Source organism: Bubalus bubalis, chromosome 2 (genome assembly GCF_019923935.1).
Source record: "Bubalus bubalis isolate 160015118507 breed Murrah chromosome 2, NDDB_SH_1, whole genome shotgun sequence".
Lineage (NCBI taxonomy): Eukaryota > Metazoa > Chordata > Mammalia > Artiodactyla > Bovidae > Bubalus > Bubalus bubalis.
The window spans coordinates 184,553,807-184,572,586 of NC_059158.1; the positions used below are offsets into that span (position 1 = coordinate 184,553,807).

At 46.5% G+C, this 18,780-nt stretch overlaps 1 protein-coding gene across 1 annotated transcript; it reads left to right on the forward strand.

Annotated features, from left to right (window-relative positions):
- Nucleotides 1-4,527: 4,527 nt before the first annotated feature.
- Nucleotides 4,528-10,721, forward strand: LOC123332249 (group IID secretory phospholipase A2-like). The gene is made up of 4 exons (XM_044938184.1): nucleotides 4,528-4,567; nucleotides 6,569-6,713; nucleotides 8,470-8,576; nucleotides 10,347-10,721. The coding sequence occupies exons 1-4, from the start codon at nucleotides 4,528-4,530 to the stop codon at nucleotides 10,493-10,495; spliced, it is 441 nt and encodes a 146-aa protein (XP_044794119.1). The 3' UTR covers nucleotides 10,496-10,721.
- The last annotated feature ends 8,059 nt before the right edge of the window (nucleotides 10,722-18,780 follow it).

An 18,780-nucleotide genomic window follows, 5' to 3' on the forward strand; every position in this document is an offset into this window, starting at 1 on the left:
CTTTCTTCAATTTAAGTCTGAATTTGGCAATAAGGATTTCATGATCTGAGCCACAGTCAGTTCCCGGTCTTGTTTTTGCTGACTGGATAGAGCTTCTCCATCATTGGCTGCAAAGAATATAATCAATCTGATTTCGGTGTTGACCATCTGGTGATGTCCATGTGTAGTCTTCTCTTGTGTTGTTGGAACAGGGTGTTTGCTATGACCAGTGTGTTCTCTTGGCAAAACTCTATTAGCCTTTGGCCTGCTCCATCCCATGCTCCAAGGCCAAATTTGCCTGTTACTCCAGGTGTTTCCTGACTTCCTACTTTTGCATTCCAGTCCCCTATAATGAAAAGAACGTCTTTTTTGGGTGTTAGTTCTAAAAGGTCTTGTAGGTCTTCATAGAACCATTCAACTTCAGCTTCTTCAGCGTTACTGGTTGGGGCATAGGCTTGGATTATTGTGATACTTAATGGTTTGCCTTGGAAATGAACAGAGATCATTGCATCGTTTTTGAGATTGCATCTAAGTACTGCATTTTGGACTCTTTTGTTGACCATGTTGGCTACTCCATTTCTTCTAAGGTATTCTTGCCCACAGTAGTAGATATAATGGTCATCTGAGTTAAATTCACCCATTCCAGTCCATTTTAGTTCACTGATTCCTGGAATGTTGGCGTTCACTCTTGCCATCTCCTGTTTGACCACTTCCAATTTGCCTTGATTCATGGACCTAACATTCCAGGTTCCTGTGCAATATTGCTCTTTACAGCATCAGACCTTGCTTCTATCACCAGTCACATCTGCAGCTGGGTATTTTTTTTTTTGCTTGGCTCCATTCCTTCATTCTTTCTTCTGGAGTTATTTATCCACTGATCTCCAGTAGAATATTGGGCACCTACTGACCTGGGGAGTTTCTCTTTCAGTGTCCTATATTTTTGCCTTTTCATACTGTTCATGGAGTTCTCAAGGCAAGAATACTGAAGTGGTTTGCCATTCCCTTCTCCAGTGGACCACATTCTTTCAGACCTCTCCACCATGACCCGCCCGTCTTGGGTGGCCCCATGGGCATGGCTTAGTTTCATTGAGTTAGACAAGACTGTGGTCCTAGTGTGATTAGATTGACTAGTTTTCTGTGAGTATGGTTTCAGTGTGTCTGCCCTCTGATGCCTTCTTGCAACACCTACTGTCTGACTTGGGTTTCTCTTACCTTGGACGTGGGGTGTCTCATCACGGCTGGTCCAGCAAAGCGCAGCTGCTTCTCCTTACCTTGGATGAAGGGTATCTCCTCACCCCCGCCCCTCCTGACCTTGAACATGGAGTAGCTCCTCTCGGCCCTCCTGCGCCTGTGCAGCCACCACTCCTTGGATGTGGAGATATTAAAAAACAAAACAAAACAAAACAAAAAAAACTAGATCAAATTTCTAGAGAGAAACAAATACACTGAGAAGACAGACTGGAGAGGATTAACGCAGATTAGACAATGTAAAAGCAAAACTTAGCTATTTATTCTGTTCATTTTAAGCAGCGAAGGTGCAGATGAAGATGATGGTGGGGGGAGTCACTGTAGCTCACATTTGTTGGTTTCTGGCTACTGACGGAGCTCTGTCCCCATATCACCTCATTTAATTCCCACAAGTCTATGAAGCAGGTGCTATGGTAACCAAGCTGGACCCTATGGTGCTTTCCCAGGACAGACCTGCCCCCACTTGAGTCTTCCACCTGCCTCTCACTTATAAAAAAAACTTTGACCTCCTAGGTCTTCCCCAAGTTCCAATGAATACATTTAATCAGAAAAGTAAGAAAAATGCAAAGCCAAAAGAAAACAGTCAAGCAGGACAAAAATAATAATAGTTTAGCCATTAAACAAACTCGAGGACCTTTAGTTCCTCCTTAAGGGCTGTTCTGAGCCAATCGTATGAACTGTTTCACAGACTGCACCACGTGGAAGAAGTTAACTGTATGTAAGCTGTCATAAGCACATAGACCCCAGACGACTGGAACCAGAAGGTTGACAATATCGATCCCTTAATTCTCTTATCACCAACCAATCATAAGAATGCCCACAGGCTGACCACACACCCCCAAACCCCTCCCCCTCAGCCTGTCTTTAAAACCTTTCCCTGAAAGCCACCATGGGAATTCAGGCCTTTTGAGAAAGAGCTGGACACGACTGAGTGACTGAGCTGAATTGAACTCAGTATTAGCTGTCTGGACTGCTTGCTTGGTGCCCTGCAATAAACGATGCTCTTTACTTCACCATGACCTGAAGTCAGTAGACTGGCTTTTCTGGGCAAGCAGACTCAAGTTTGGTTCTGTAACACTCTTACCACCCTGTTTCATGCGTGAGAAAATGGAAGACACGGAGCTGAGCAGCTTTCTCCCGGGAAACATCTGGAACCCCAGGGAGGCAGCCTGGGTTTGGGTCCCAGTTCCCGCCTCTTTGTCTCCATGTGATGCTACATAACCTGTGTTGCGGTCACCATGACGGCATTCTCTCTGCGGGTGTGTTGTGCACAGCGTTTTGTGTGCATGTGGTCTCTAAAGTCCACGGCCATCAGAGGAGAGAGGGGCGGTTGCGTCCACATTGTCCACGTTCTGCACATGAGGAAAGCAAGGCTCTTGAGGTCAAATGACTTGCCCAGGATCCCAAGCTGGTAGGAGAAGAAGCTAGAGTTTGAATGTGTTCCCTTTGAACTGTGCCCTGGGATCTCTGGGAATGTCTGGGACAGCAGATTTTGAAGACTTTTTGCAGCATCTATCAAGTCTTCTCTCCAAGTCTTCTGGAATCAGCAGAAGTCCCGGCCATGTTTGCTTCTGCCTGATTGAGACCAACTCAGTGGGAAGCTGGGGCTCATAAGGGTAACCACAGACCTAGAAGAGTGCACAGGAAGGTCCCACATTAGTCAGAGCATAAAGGTAAAGAGCATAGGACCACAGTGGTAAAGAGCATAGGACTACAGAGCACACACGGGGGAGGCATGCCCAAGACTATGCCAGAGATTTCATGTATTTGCTGCTTAGTATTTTGCATGCAGATTGCTTTTTCATGTATGAGATGATCAGTTAATGACTGAGTCTAGGAATAAAGGAAAATTAGATTTTAAAGAGACAGGGAAGAGGGAGAGGGAGATCGCCCAGCTATGACCTGACTTTTTTTGGGTAGACCAGTTAGCTGGCAGCAAAGAGGTCAGCCTGTGCTCTATGCTCTTGAATAGCCATCTGACAGGCACTGAAGAAACCCAGTTTCTGCTCTTGTGGACTCTGGCAAACCTTAGAGGTTACTGGTAGAGCGTTTGCAGCAGACTGTCCATTTTTAATGCCAAGCATGTCTTGCCATCAGCACCTCCACCCTAGTTGGGCTGGGTCCACGTCATTTGCCTGATTAGGAGTCCCATTTTAAACTGGGGCAGACCTTCTGCAGGGTAAGTTGTCAACACATGTCAATTGCCTTCAAATTGTAGGTGTGCTTTGACTCAGCAAGCCCACTTCAGGAGTACACCCTATGGAAACAATTCTGGGCAGGGATGAGATTTCATCTCAAAGAGTTCTTTCACTGTCCTGCCGTGTGGTCTAGAATAGTATGATATTGGAAATAACCCATATGCCCAACAATAGGGGATTCTTTAAATGAATGGCATACAAGGCTACCTTTCAAAATGTTTCTGCAGGAGATGATTTAACAACATAGAAATATGTTCAAGTTATTTTAGTAAATGAAAAGACAGACTACAACGTACTACCTGTAATGTTTACCTAATTTGGTCAGGGAACAGTGTGGAAAGATATATACAGAGAGTAATAGAACCAGGATAACATTGACACCAAGATGTTAATGATGGAAACAACTTAAGCACCCGTCAATGGATGAGTGCGTAAAGAACATGCCGTTTGTGCATATGTGTGTGTGTGTGTGTACAGACATGTTAAAATAGAGAGTAAAATGGTAGTTACAGAAAGTTGGGGGGGGGAGCTAGGAAAATATTGTATAATTTACAAACTTGCAACAAGTAGTAAATAAGTCCTGGACAGTACAGTGAATATAGACAACAATATTGTGTCATAATCACCAAACTTGCCTAGAGACTAGATCTTAATTATTGCAACCACAAAGAGAAATTGTAATTATGTGATGGGATGGAAATTCTAGTTATTGCTGCACTAACACAAGGTCATGAAATATAAATGTATCACATCAATATATTGTACACTTAAATTTACACAGTTATATGTCAATTTCATTGACAAAATTAATGGTGATGAATGGATTCACAAATGATTTTAAATTGCTTCTAGTTGTTCAAGTTCTCCAAATCTTCTATGCCAAACATGCAATCAAAAACATTTTTTAAAGATATTAAAAACAGAAATAATAAAACTCCGCATTGCCAGAAAAGAGGAAACACAAAGAGCATAGGTGACCTCCGGCAGAGCTGAAGCTGGGAGGGCGGGAGCGAGCTCGGAGGGCAGGGGCCATCTGATATAAGGGGCTGCTGCCTCACAAGGGGACTTCCAGTCACTGCCTCCACTGCTCTGTGCTGGGGTCATGGGCCTCTCCCTGCTCTGCGCACTGCTGGTCTTTGCTGGTAAGTGGGGACACCACCTTTAGCCGGGAGGGCAGGAAGGGAAGCTGGGATGCCCTGTATCTCTTTCCTAAACTGAGCTGCTCTGCTGATTGTCACTGCCCTGGTCTCCAGTCCCCCACTATTTGGCTCCCTGCAAGGAGTCGTCAGTGGCTCAATCCCCTGGAACAGTAGCTTCAGTCAGAGAGCTGTGGGTGGCCAAGCTGTGTGGCAGGCAAAGGCGGGAAACTAGAAGTTCAGAAACTGGGCTCCAGCTGAACTGACGTCTGTGGTACTTTGAACACAAACTACAGAAATGGATCTGCTCTCCTGTGTCCCTCTGACCAGATAATAGTAATCTCTTACATATGCACACCTCTCCACACTTTTAGGGGGCTTTCCTGGTGGCTCAGTCAGTAAAGAATCCACCTGCAATGCAAGAGACTGAAGTTTGATCCCTGGGTTGGCAAGATCCCCTGGAGAAGAAAATGGCAATCCACTCCAGTATTCTTGCCTGGGAAATCCCATGGACAGAGGAGCCTGGCAGGCTACAGTCCATGGGTTGCAAAGAGTCGGGCACCACTGAGTAACTATCACTTTCTTCACAAGGCAAGCACCCTGCTTCTGATGGCACCCCCGGCCCACTGCCCACATCATCCCAGCCCCAGCTTTCCCTAGTTTAGGGCTCTCCCATGCTTATTACTCACTTTATTTGAGTGTAGAGCTTTCGTTATACCACCATTTACTTGAGGGTGGGGGGTTAGCTTCCAAAACTAGGGTCACCCAAAGGAGCCTCCCCAGCCCAGTCTCTCTGAGACTCGGGCTCCATCTGTGTCCTTAGGGCATCTCCTGAGGTTGCACACAGGTACATTCCAGTCCCTTTCGCATCTCATCTGTTTCTCCCAAATTCTTCCCTGAACTCATTGGCTTAATGTATTTTATTTCTCCTAACAATATAATGCATTCCTCTCTCCCAATAAAATGAATTCCCCTTATGATCAATTCTCACCAGCAGATATTATGACTGAAGTGAAAAATATTCATGAAAAACATTGATTTCTAAATCACGCTGCTTCCCAGAAGAGCCATGCATAGTTTTTTGAAGAGGCTTTTTTAAAAAAATGACTTTATTTATTTTATTTTATTTCTGGCAGTGATGGGTCTCCGTTGCTGGGTGAGGTTTCTCTCTAGTAGCGGTGTGTGGGCTTCTCAGCACGGGGGGTTCTCTTGTTGTTGAAGGAAGGTGCTGGGGGGCGTAGGTTTCAGTAACTGCAGCACGTGGGCTCTGCAGCTGTGGCTCCCAGGCACGATAGCTGTGGCGCATGGGCTTAGCTGCTCCTCGGCACGTGGGCTCTTCCTGGACCAGGGACTGCACCTGTGTCTCCTGCATTGGCAGGCGGATTCTTTACCACTGAGCCACCAGGGAAGCCCCCATGCATACTGTTTAATGTGTGGATTCTCTATGGGCTGTGGTGGGAGTCGGGGGTGGGGTGGGGAGGAGTGTCTTCCTACTATAGAATGTGAACCCAGAGACAGAGCAGAACCAGACTGCCCTAGGCTTTAATCCTGCTCCTCTGTTTACCAGCTACCATGACCTGGAACAAGTTACTGAGCCTCAGTGTGTTCATCCCTAAAATGGAGATTAAAAACAGCATTTGTGTTTCCAATACTGGTTTCTTAGTTTTCATACATATACCACGATGAGAGGAAACTGAATGGGGAGGTGTATGAGATCTCTTTATATGATCTTGGCAACTTTTCTCTACATTGAGAATAAACCAAAATAAAAGGATTTAAAAAAAAAGAGTCTCTCATGGAAAGGAAGGAGTCAATAGGTCTCTACATGAAAAGATCCATGGTAATCAGTTACCAATTGTCATTATATTTCCAATAGCCATAGTGTTTGTTGTTACTTTATTATCCAAGGGCAGTGGTTTGGCCCAGCAGAGCAGAGGTGCCAGGCCTGCCGCCCCCTGGGCTCCCCTGAGATTCACATCCTCTCCTTGTGGCTGGGCTCCTTGGCAGGTATGGTTCCAGCCGAGGCCGACATGCTGGACCTGAACAAGATGGTCAGACAAGTGACGGGGAAGATCCCCATCTTCTTCTATTTATCCTATGGCTGTTACTGCGGAATTGGTGGCCAAGGCCAACCCAGAGATGCCACAGACCGGTAACTCCTCCCAATCGTGCTCTGCCTCTCCCCAGGGACCCTCCCCTTCCCTCTCCTGCTCCTTCTCCATCCATTTATTCATTTGGTGCCATGTGCTGTTGAAGCCTAGCCTGAAGGAGCTTGAGCCTTACCTTGCTAGCATGTGAAGTGAGCACAATTGTGCAGTAGTTTGAACATTCTTTGGCATTGCCTTTCTTTGGGATCAGAATGAAACCTGACTTTTTCAGTCCTGTGGCCACTGCTGTTTCCCAAATTTCCCTGGCTTATTGAGTGGAGCACTTTTACAGCATCATCTTTTAGGGTTTGAAAGAGCTCAACTGGAATTCCATCACTTCCAATAGCTTTGTTTCTAGTAATGCTTCCTAAGGCCTACTTGACTTCACACAACAGGACGTCCGGCTGTAGGCGAGTGATCACACTATGGTGGTTATCCAGGTTATTAAGTCCTTTTCTGTATAGTTCTTCTGTGTATTCTTGCCACGTCTTCTTAATCTCTTTCACTTCTGTTAGGTCCATACCACTTCTGTCCTTTATTGTGCCCATCTTGGCATGAAATATTCCCCTGGTGTCTCCAGTTTTATTGACAAGATCTCTAGTCCTTCCCATTTTACTGTTTTCCTCTATTTCTTTGCACTGATCACGGAAGAAGGCTTTCTTATCTCTCCTTGCTCTTCTCTGGAACTCTGCATTGATTTGGAAATATCTTTCCCTTTGTCTTTTGCCTTTCACTTCTCTTCTTTTCTCAGCTATTTGTAAGGTATCCTCAGACAATTATTTTACTTTCTTACATATCTTTTTCTTTGGGATGATTTTGGTTACCACCTCCTGTACAATGTTCCAAACCTCAGTCCATAGCTGTTCTTCAAGGCACTCTGTCTATCAGGTCTAATCCCTTGAATCTATTAATCACCTCCACTGTATAATCACAAGGGATTTGATTTAGGTCTTACCTGAATGGTCCCATGTTTTTCCCTGCTAGGAACTCTGCTGAGCTCCGATCAAGCCCCAGCCCTTCTGGAGGGTTCCCCAGAGTTTCTGAAGTCTGCCTTGCACTCTCAACCCCAAACTAGTTAGAAGAGCCTCAAACACTTCCCATTGCCATTGAACATTGTTTTTAAAAAAGTCCCACTCCTTTTTGCCGTGATCTCATTGGTTTTCACAGCAACCCAGGGATCTGCCAGAGAAGGGGTGAGAGCCAGCCAGGCCTGAGGCCAGCACCCTCACCCACCACATACAGGCTGTATGATCCTGGGCAAGTGGCTTGACCGCCCAGAGCCTCAGTTTCCTCATTTATGCAATGGGGATAATGCTAGTACCTCTATCCTAGAGCGGCCAAAAGGATTAAGAGAGAATTCCTAGGTAGAACAGGTGCCTGGTACACAGGAGGGAATCTTCCTCATAGCTCAGATGGTAAACAATCTGCCTGCAATGCAGGAGACTCGGGTTCGATTCCTGGGTCAGGAAGATCCCCTGGAGAAGGAATTAGCAACCCACTCCAGTACTCTTGCCTGGAGAATTGCATGGACAGAGGAGTCTGGCGGGCTACGGTCCATGGAGTCTCAAGAGTCAGACACGCCTTAGAGACTAAACCACCACCTGGTACAGAGGAAGCACTTGAGAAGTTTTAGCTAGAAGGAAGACTAGACCCCACAGGCCTTGACTTCCGAGGCGGACACACAGTTTCTGCTCTGGGGCAGGGGCAACCTGAGACTCAAGTCAGCCAAGGACTCACCCACCTCCTGTCCTCTCCTGCCAGGTGCTGCCATGACCATGACTGCTGCTACCGTCACCTGAAATCCAACAACTGTGACATCAACTTCGATCATTACCACTACACCTTTTTCCAGGGGAAAGTCCAGTGTTGTGAGTGCCTGGGCCTCAGGGTTGGAGTAGGAGGCTGACCAGAGCAGTTATCGCACACATTGCTTTCGTATGCTGTGTGACAAAGCACAAGCTGCTCAGCCTCTCTGTTTTTCTCATATGTCCAGTTCAATATCTGGGCTGTGAAGGAGAGGCAGCAATAGGGGTAGGAGTACGGAGAGGTCCAATGGGTATTTTGACCCCTTTAGGGTCTGGAAGGCTGTCAGACCTCAGCTTAGATCCCAGACCCACCACTGACCAGCTGTGTGACCTTGAACACTTTGCTTAACTTCTCTGAACCTCAGGATCCTCCTCTGGAAACTCAGGATGATAATAGCATTCTGCTCCACAAAGTTAATTCAAAAACTAAAATAGGAGGAGACATAAGGTGCCCTGCAGATGCATGCTTGATAAATACTCCGGCTACCGAGTTTAGTGCTCATTTTTTCATCATCATGGGTTCTAGAGCAGCCCAGATAGGAGGCAGCACCACCCTGGTGATCACTTTCTTGTTGTTGTTCTTGGTCACTAAGTCGTATCTTACTCTTTGCACCCCCATGACGTGTGACCCACCCATCTGCCCTGTCCATGGGATTTCCCAGGCAAAAATACTGGAGCATGTTGCCATTTCCTTGCTTGGGGAACTTCCTGACCCAGGACTTGAGCCCATGTCTCCTGCTTGGCAGGCAAATTTCTGAGCCACCTGGAAAGCCCTGATCTCCATTTTACTGACAAGAAAACTGAAACTAGAGTGAACTGTTTGCTCAGGGTCACACAGCTACAAATGAGAAAGCCTGGGCTGTAACCCAGGTCACCAAGCCCCAGGATCCACGCACGGAGAAAGGCAGCAAGTCCTGGGGCTGGAAGCTGAATGGGCTCACCATCTGTCCCTGTCAACTGAGAACTTAGGGGCAACAACTGAAATGGCCAACATTTATAGACCACTTACTATGTGCTAAAGGCTTTGCCTTCTTATTTTAATCTGGATATATATATATATATGTGTGTGTGTGTGTGTGTGTGTGTGTGTATACATATTCTTTTTCAGATTCTTATCCCTTATAGATTATTACAAAATACTGAGCAGAGTTCCCCACACTATACAGTAGGTCTGGCTCTCTTATCCCCATTTGACAGATGGTGAATCTGAAGCACCATGGTCCGTCTTTCCTCAAGGTCTTGGCACACGCTGTTCCTTCTGCCAGGAACAGTCCCTCTCCTCCACCCTGGCTTTCCAGAGTAGGAGGAACAGCTCACTCTTCTGATCTCAGCTCAAATCAGTCAGTCCCATCAGTTACCGGCTCAGAGCCCCTGCCTCGTTCCTTACTTCCGGGTAAGCACAGTTGCACTCACTTCTGTGAAGGGCAGAGAGGCCTGGCACGCTGGCATCCGTGGGGTCACAAAGAGTTGGACAGGACTGAGCGACTGAACAACAATGACCACACACTTCTCCGACATCTGCTCAACAACCCACCCCCCGCCCCAGGGGAGTGTGAACTCAGGTGTCCATTCTGTTCTCCTCTCCCTCCTGGGACTCCCGAAGGACAGGTGCTCAGTTGTTTACTGAACAGATGAATGAACGAAGGACCAATGGCACACAGGGAGGTCATACCCCATGCCCAAGATCACAGAGGAGAGTCCAAGGACCCGGGAAGGGCACCAAAGGGTGGACGAGGGCTGAGCTGCCTTCAGCGGCTCCCCTCCAGGGGCGATGACCCACCCTACCATGGTAAGGAGCAGACCACTTAAATGCCCTCCTCCACCCCCTCGCAGCCACCAAGGGGAGCTGGTGTGAGCAGCAGCTGTGCGCCTGTGACAAGACATTGGCCTTCTGCCTGCAGCGGAACCTGAACACCTACAAGAATCACCTGCGTTATCTGTCCAGATGTGAGGGCGAGACCCCCAAGTGCCATACCCTCTAACCTGTCCCCCTGCATCTTGAGGTCTGGGGAAGGCCCCCCAGGACCACTGGCCACAGCCCCGACCTCCGCCTGGAGCCTTTAAAGCACTCCTGGAAGAGGAAGGGGCTTGGCCTCGCCCCTAGCTACCACTTGCCTCTTGGACCTTCTGAATCTCCCAGGCTGTCTCTTCTGAGGGTGGATTGAGATCTTAGGAAAAACCAAGGCCGGGGGGCCAACAGGGGGAGTGTGTGTTTGGGGCAAAGCAGTGGGTACTGGGGGCAGGGTCTGGGGGTGGGGCGGGGCAGGTTCTCCCTTCATGACCACTCACCAGGCCCCTCCGGGCTACCCCCACCCCTAAAACACCATCCAAGCAGCTGCCAGAGTGGCCTCTGTAAAGGGCGATATGGATCTCTCTGTCCATGGGACTCTGCTTCTTCAAACCCCAAGGCCCTGAGTCCTGCCTCCCCCTCCATCCCACCCCTCCAGTCATCACAGGACACGAGTGTACCTATGGCTGATTCATGCTAATGTGTGGCAGAAACCAACACAATATTATAAAGCAATTATCCTCCAATTAAAAAGAAATGAAAAAAAAAAAAAAAAACCCACAACCCCAAGGCTCTGCACATCCAGGACGGGGCGGGGGCGGCAGGCAGGGTGTCTGGGACCCGTTACTGCCTGGCACTGTGTCCCTCTCTCTTGGAGCCTTGGGGACCCTCGCAGACTTGGCTAATGCTTGTCTTGGACTCATTGCAGCTCTGGTGGCCGAAGCAGTACCCCGAACCCAGAGGGGTTCAGTAAATACTTTTTGAGGCAAGGACTAGACCAAGATCCTTGGGCTCCAGGTCTGAAGGCCATGGGACTTCCGGGCACTCTTTCCTTCCTGACTGCCAGGCATTTGCTCAACCTGGACTTCTGCAGTGACGCTCAGCTGGCCTGCTGTCTCCCAGGTAGCTAAGCCCACCGGAGGCTCCTCGGGGTCCAAGTGCCTCTTCCTACAGTCTTCCCCGGCGAATTCCTCTCCAGTTCCAGGGCTCACTCCCACCCTCAAGCTCCCGCAGCACTTTATGGGTCTTCACCTTGCCGAGCTCCCACTTGAGTGGTATGTGATTGTCTGGGCTGTTCTGAGCAGACTGGAGATCCGGGAGGGTGGAGTTCACGTCACTCTCATCTCTGCTTCCTCTGCTCCCCCAGGTGATAGGCGCGCAGTCAATGCTTTGGAATCAAAGGAACCCCCAGAGAAGAGATGGAGGTGGGGGCAGGTGGTGTTCAGGCCCCACCCAGATCCCCTCTTGGCCCAGGTCCCCAACCCAGGGGTCGACTGCCAAGTGCGCACTTCAGCCTCCTTCTCTTGAGGATTGCCCCCAGGCTGCTGGGTGCCACCATGCCCATCACCCACCCCTCCTCACCCACCTCTAACCAGTGAGTTGGGAGAATGATACCGTAGAGGGCATAACCACCCTCTCCCCGCCTGATGCAAGGCCATCTGGGTCGTACACGGTGTGCCCCAGAGCTCCTCCTGGGTTCAGCCTAGATGTCTGGATCTGTGCCCTGTCCTGCCCTGTTTTCCTCTTTCTCCTACAGGTTTCTCCCTAAGGGCACCTCCTCAATAAATCATTTCCTTGCCCAAGAATTCTCGTCCCAGGCTTGGCAGTTAGGAAATCTGCCTTCATTGGATGAATGGATAGATGGTGAATATATTCTTACAAGAAGTCCCAACCTGTCATTCATAAAGGATTAGCTACATGGCCGGGGCACCTGGAGCCACCCACACCATCCGGGCTGTGACACACTTCTGTGAAAGAGCTGACCGAGTGGTTTTCCTTCCGCGTGAAGCTCAGAGGCTCAACCGGAGAGCATAGTAGAGGCTAAGAACTATGGGTGCAGGTTCAGATTCCAAGGACTTTATTGGCAGTCCAGTGGCTAGAACTCTGCACCTTCACTGCCAAGGGCCCAGGTTCGATCCCTGTTTGTGGAACTAAGATCCCAAAAGCCGTGCAGTTCAGTCCAATCACCCAGTAGTTTCCAACTCTTTATGACCCCATGGTGGGGCTCGCCAGCCTCCCTGTCCATCACCAACTCCAAGAGCTTACTCAAACTCATGTCCATTGAGTCGGTGATGCCATCCAACCATCTCATCCTCTGTTATCCCCTTCTCTTCCCACCTTCAATCTTTCCCAGCATCAGGGTCTTTTCCAATGAGTCAGTTCTTCACATCAGGTGGTCAAAGTAGTGGAGTTTCAGCCTCAGCATCAATCCTTCCAATGAATATTCAGGACTGATTTTCTTTAGGATGGACTGGTTGGATTTCCTTGAAGTCCAAGGGACTCTCAAGAGTCTTCTCTAACATCACAGTTCAAAAGCATCAGTTCTTTGGCGCTCAGCTTTCTCTATAGTTCAACTATCACATCCGTACATGACTACTGGAAAAACCATACCTTTGACTAGCTAGTCAAAAGACATAGCTTTGCCAACCATACTTTGTTGGCAAAGTAATGTCTCTGCTTTTTAATATACTGTCTTGGTTGGCCATAACTTTTCTTCTAAGGAATAAGTGTCTTTTAATTTCATGGCTGCAGTCACCATCTGCAGTGATTTTCGCCCAAAAAAATAGTCTGTCACGGTTTCTGTTGTTTCCCTATATTTGCCATGAAGTGCTGGGACCTGATGGCGTGATCTTAGTTTTCTGAATGTTCAGCTTTAAGCCAACTTTTTCACTCTCCTCTTTCACTTTGATCGTGAGGCTCTTTAGTTCTTCGCTTTCTGCCATAAGGGTGGTATCATCTGCATATCTGAGGTTATTGATATTTCTCCCGGCAATCTTGATTCCAGCTTGTGCTTCATCCAGCCCGGTGTTTCTCATGATGTACTCTGCATAGAAGTTAAAATAGCAGGGTGACAATATACAGCCTTGACATACTCCTTTCCTGATACGGAACTAGTCTGTTGTTCCATGTCCAGTTCTAACTGTTGCTCCTTGACCTGCATACAGATTTCTCAGGAGGCAAGTAAGGCTGTCTGGTATTCCCATCTCTTGAAGAATTTCCACAGTTTATTGTGATCCACACAGTCAAAGGCTTTGGCATAGTCAATAAAGCAGAAGTAGATGTGTTTTCTAAAACTCACTTGCTTTTTCAATGATCCAATGAATGTTGGCAATTTGATCTCTGGTTCCCCTGCCTTTTCTCAATCCAGCTTGAACATCTGGAGGCTCATGGTTCACATACTGTTGAAGCCTGGCTTGCAGAATTTTGAGCATTACTTTGCTAGTGTGTGAAATGAGTGCAATTGTGCGATAGTTTCAACATTCTTTGGCATTGCCTTTCTTTGGGGACTGGAATGAAAACTGACCTTTTCCAGTCCTGTGGCCACTGCTGAGTTTTCCAAATTTGCTGGCACATTGAGTGCAGCACTTTCACAGCATCATCTTCTAGGATTTGAAATAGCTCAACTGGAATTTCATCACCTCCACTAGCTTTGTTCATAGTGATGCTTCCTAAGGCCCACTTGACTTCACATTCCAGGATGTGTGGCTCTAGGTGAGTGATCACACCATCGTGATTATCTGGGCATGAAGATCTCTTTTGTGTAGTTCTTTTGTGTATTGTTGCCACCTCCTCTTAATATCTTCTGCTTCTGTTTGGTCTATACAATTTCTGTCCTTTATTGTGCCCATCTTAACATGAAAAGCTCCCTTGGTATCTTTAATTTTTTTTGAAGAGATCTCTAGTATTTCCCATTCTATTGTTTTCTTCTATTTCTTTGAATTGATTGCTGAGGAAGGCTTTCTTATCTCTCCTTGCTATTCTTTGTACAACTTCAAAAACCTCTGTCCATAGTTCATCAGGCACCCTGTCTATCAGATATAATCCCTTGAATCTATTTCTCACTTCCACTATATACTTGTAAGGGATTTGATTTTGGCACCCCACTCCAGTACTCTTGCCTGGAAAATCCCATGGACGGAGGAGCCTGGTAGGCTGCAGTCCATGAGGTCGCTAAGAGTTGGACACGACTGAGCGACTTCACTTTGACTTATCACTTTCATGCATTGGAGAAGGTAATGGCAACCCACTCCAGTGTTCTTGCCTGGAGAATCCCAGGGATGGGGGAGCCTGGTGGGCTGCTGTCTATGGGGTCACACAGAGTTGGACATGACTGAAGTGACTTAGCAGCAGCGGCAGCAGCAGCATACCTGAATGGTCTAGTGGTTTTCCCTACTTTCTTCAATTTAAGTCTGAATCTAGCAATAAGGAGTTCATGATGTGAGCCACAGTCAACTCCCATCTTATTTTTGCTGACTGTATAAAACTTCTCCTATAGAACTTCTCCTTCTTCTTCTTCTCTTTGGCTACAAAGAATATAATCAATCTGATTTCGGTATTCACCATCTGGTGATGTCCACGTGTAGAGTCTTGTCTTGTGTTGTTGGAAGAGGGTGTTTGCTATGAACAGTGCATTCTCTTGGCAAAATACTTTGACCTGCTTCATTTTGTACTCCAAGGCCAAATTTTCCTGTTACTCCAGGTATCTCTTGACTTCCTACTTTTGCATTCCAGTCTCCTATAATGAAAAGGACATCTTTTTGGGGTGTTAGTTCTAGAAGGTTCTGTAGGTCTTCATAGAACCATTGAATTTCAGCTTCTTCAGCATTACTGGTTGGGTCAGAGACTTGGATTACCATGATATTGAATGGTTTGCCTTGGAAATGAACAGAGATCATTCTGTCGTTTTTGAGATTGCATCCAAGTACTGCATTTCAGACTCTTTTATTGACTATGATGGCTACTCCATTTCTTCTAAGGGATTCTTGCCCACAGTAGTAGATACAATGGTCATCTGAATTAAATTCGCCCATTCCAGTGCATTTTAGTTCACTGATTCCTAAAATGTTGATGTTCACTCTTGCCATGTCCTGTTTGACTACTTCCAATTTACTTTGAACCATGGACCTAACATTCCAAGTTCCTATGCAATATTGTTCTTTACAGCAATCGGGCTTTACTTCCACCACCAGTCACATCCAGCACTGGGTGTTGCTTTTGCTCTGGCTCTGTCTCTTCTCGATCAAAATGGCAGAGTACAAGGATGTTTGCTCATCTTCTCTTGTGAGAACTCCAAAATTACTATGAGCTGCTGAACAAAAATCGACAAGAAAATGTTGGATTCCACAAAAAAAAGACATGCCACGTCCAAGGACAAAGGAGAAGCCCCAGCAAGATGGTTCAGTTCGGTTCAATTCAGTCGCTCAATCATGTCTGACTCTTTGCCACCCCATGAATCGCAGCAGGCCAGGCCTCCCTGTCCATCCCCAACTCCCGGAGTTTACTCAAACTCACGTCCATCGAGTCAGTGATACCATCCAGCCATCTCATCCTCTGTTGTCCCCTTCTCCTCCTGCCCCCAATCCCTCCCAGCATTAGGGTCTTTCCCAATGAGTCAACTCTTCACATGAGGTAGCCAAAGTACTGGAGTTTCAGCTTTAGCATCATTCCTTCCAAAGAAATCCCAGGGCTGATCTCCTTCAGAATGGACTGGTTGGATCTCCTTGCAGTCCAAGGGACTCTCAAGAGTCTTCTCCAACACCACAGTTCAAAAGCATCAATTCTTGGGCCTTCAGCTTTCTTCACAGTCTAACTCTAATGTTCATACATGACCACTGGAAAAACCATAACCTTGCCTAGACAGATCGTTGTTGGCAAAGTAATGTCTCTGCTTTTGAATATGCTATCTAGGTTGGTCATAACTTTCCTTCCAAGGAGTAAGCGTTTTTTAATTTCATGGCTGCAGTCACCATCTGCAGTGAGTTTGGAGCCCAGAAAAATAAAGTCTGACACTGTGTCCACTGTTTCCCCATCTATTTCCCATGAGATGATGGCACCAGATGCCATGATCTTGGTTTTCTGAATGTTGAGCTTTAAGCCAACTTTTTCACTCTCCTCTTTCACTTTCATCAAGAGGCTTTTTAGTTCCTCTTCACTTTCTGCCATAAGGGTGGTGTCATCTGCATATCTGAGGTGATTGATATTTCTCCCAGCAATCTTGATTCCAGCTTGTTCTTCTTCCAGCCCAGCATTTCTCATGATGTACTCTGCATATAAGTTAGATAAACAGGGTGACAATATACAGCCTTGACATACTCCTTTTTCTATTTGGAACCAGTCTGTTGTTCCATGTCCAGTTCTAACTGTTGTTTCCTGACCTGCACACAGGTTTCTCAAGAGACATGTCAGATGGTCTGGTATTCCCATCTCTTTCAGAATTTCCCACAGTTTCTTGTGATCCACACAGTCAAAGGCTTTGGCTTAGTCAATAAAGCAGAAATAGATGTTTTTCTGGAACTCTCTTGCTTTTTCGATGATCCATCTATGTTTGCAATTTGATCTCTGGTTCCTCTGCCTTTTCAAAAACCAGCTTGAACATCTGGAAGATCACCGTTCATGTATTGCTGAAGCCTGGCTTGGAGAATTTTGAGCATTACTTTACTAGCACGTGAGATGAGTGCAATTGTGCGGTAGTTTCAACATTCTTTGGCATTGCCTTTCTTTGGGATTGGAATGAAAACTGATCTTTTCCAGTCCTGTGGCCATTGCTGAGTTTCCAAATTTGCTGGCATATTGAATGAAGAACTTTCACAGCATCATCTTTCAGGATTTGAAATAGCTCAACTGGAATTCCATCACCTCCACTAGCTTTGTTAGTGATGCTTCCTAAGGCCCACTTGACTTCACATTCCAGGATGTGTGGCTCCAGGTGAGTGATCACACCATCATGATTATCTTGGTCATGAAGATCTTTTTTGTACAGTTCTTCTGTGTATTCTTGTCACCTCCTCTTAATATCTTCTGCTTCTGTTAGGTCCATACCATTTCTGTCCTTTATCAAGCCCATCTTTGCATGAAATGTTCCCTTGGTATCTCTAATTTTCTTGAAGAGATCTCTAGTCTTTCCCATTCTGTTGTTTTCCTCTATTTCTGTGTATTGATTGCTGAGGAAGGCTTTCTTATCTCTCCTTGATATTCTTTGGAACTCTGCATTCAAATGGGAATATCTTTCCTTTTCTCCTTTGCTTTTCACTTCTCTTCTTTTCCCAGCTATTTGTAAGGCCTCCTCAGAGAACCATTTTGCTTTTTTGCATTTCTTTTCCATGGGGATGGTCTTGATCCCTGTCTCCTGTACAACGTCACGAACCTCAGTCCATAGTTCATCAGGCACTCTATCTATCAGATCTAGTCCCTTAAATCTATTTCTCACTTCCACTGTATAATCGTTAGGGATTTGATTTAGGTAATATCTGAATGGTCTGTGGGAGAGGAGCTACTCCACGTTCTAGGTCAGGAGGGGCGGCTGTGAGGAGATACCCCTCATCCAAGGTAAGGAGCAGCGGCTGCCCTTTGCTGGAGCAGCCGTGAAGAGATACTCCACGTCCAAGGTAAGAGAAACATAATTAAGATGGTAGGTGTTATGAGAGGACATCAGAGGGCAGAAACACTGAAACCATAATCATGAAAACTAGCCAATCTGATCACACGGACCACAGCCTTGTTTAACTCAATGAAACAAAGCCATGCCTGTGGGGCCACCCAAGACGGACGGGTCATGGTGGAGAGATCTGACAGAATGTGGTCCACTGGAGAAGGGAATGGCAAACCACTTCAGTATTCTTGCCTTGAGAACCCCATGAACAGTATGAAAAGGCAAAAAGATAGGACACTGAAAGATGAACTCCCCTGGTCAGTAGGTACCCAATATGCTACTGGAGATAAGTGGAGAAATAACTCCAGAAAGAATGAAGGGATGGAGCCAAAGCAAAAACAATACCCAGTTGTGGATGTAACTGGTGATGGATGCAAGGTCCGATGCTGTAAAGAGCAATATTGCATAGGAACCTGGAATGTTAGGTCCATGAACAAGGCAAATTGGAAGTGGTCAAACAGGAGATGGCAAGAGTGAATGTCAACATTCTAGGAATCAGCGAACTAAAATGGACTGGAATGGGTGAATTTAACTCAGATGACCATTATCTACTACTGTGGGCAAGAATACCTTAGAAGAAATGGAGTAGCCATCATGGTCAACAAAAGAGTCTGAAATGCAGTACTTGGATGCAATCTCAAAAATGACAGAATGATCTCTGTTCATTTCCAAGGCAAACCATTCAATATCATGGTAATCCAAGCCTATGCCCCAACCAGTAACGCTGAAGAAGCTGAAGTTGAATGGTTCTATGAAGACCTACAAGACCTTTTAGAACTAACACCCAAAAAAGATGTTCTTTTCATTATAGGGGACTGGAATGCAAAAGC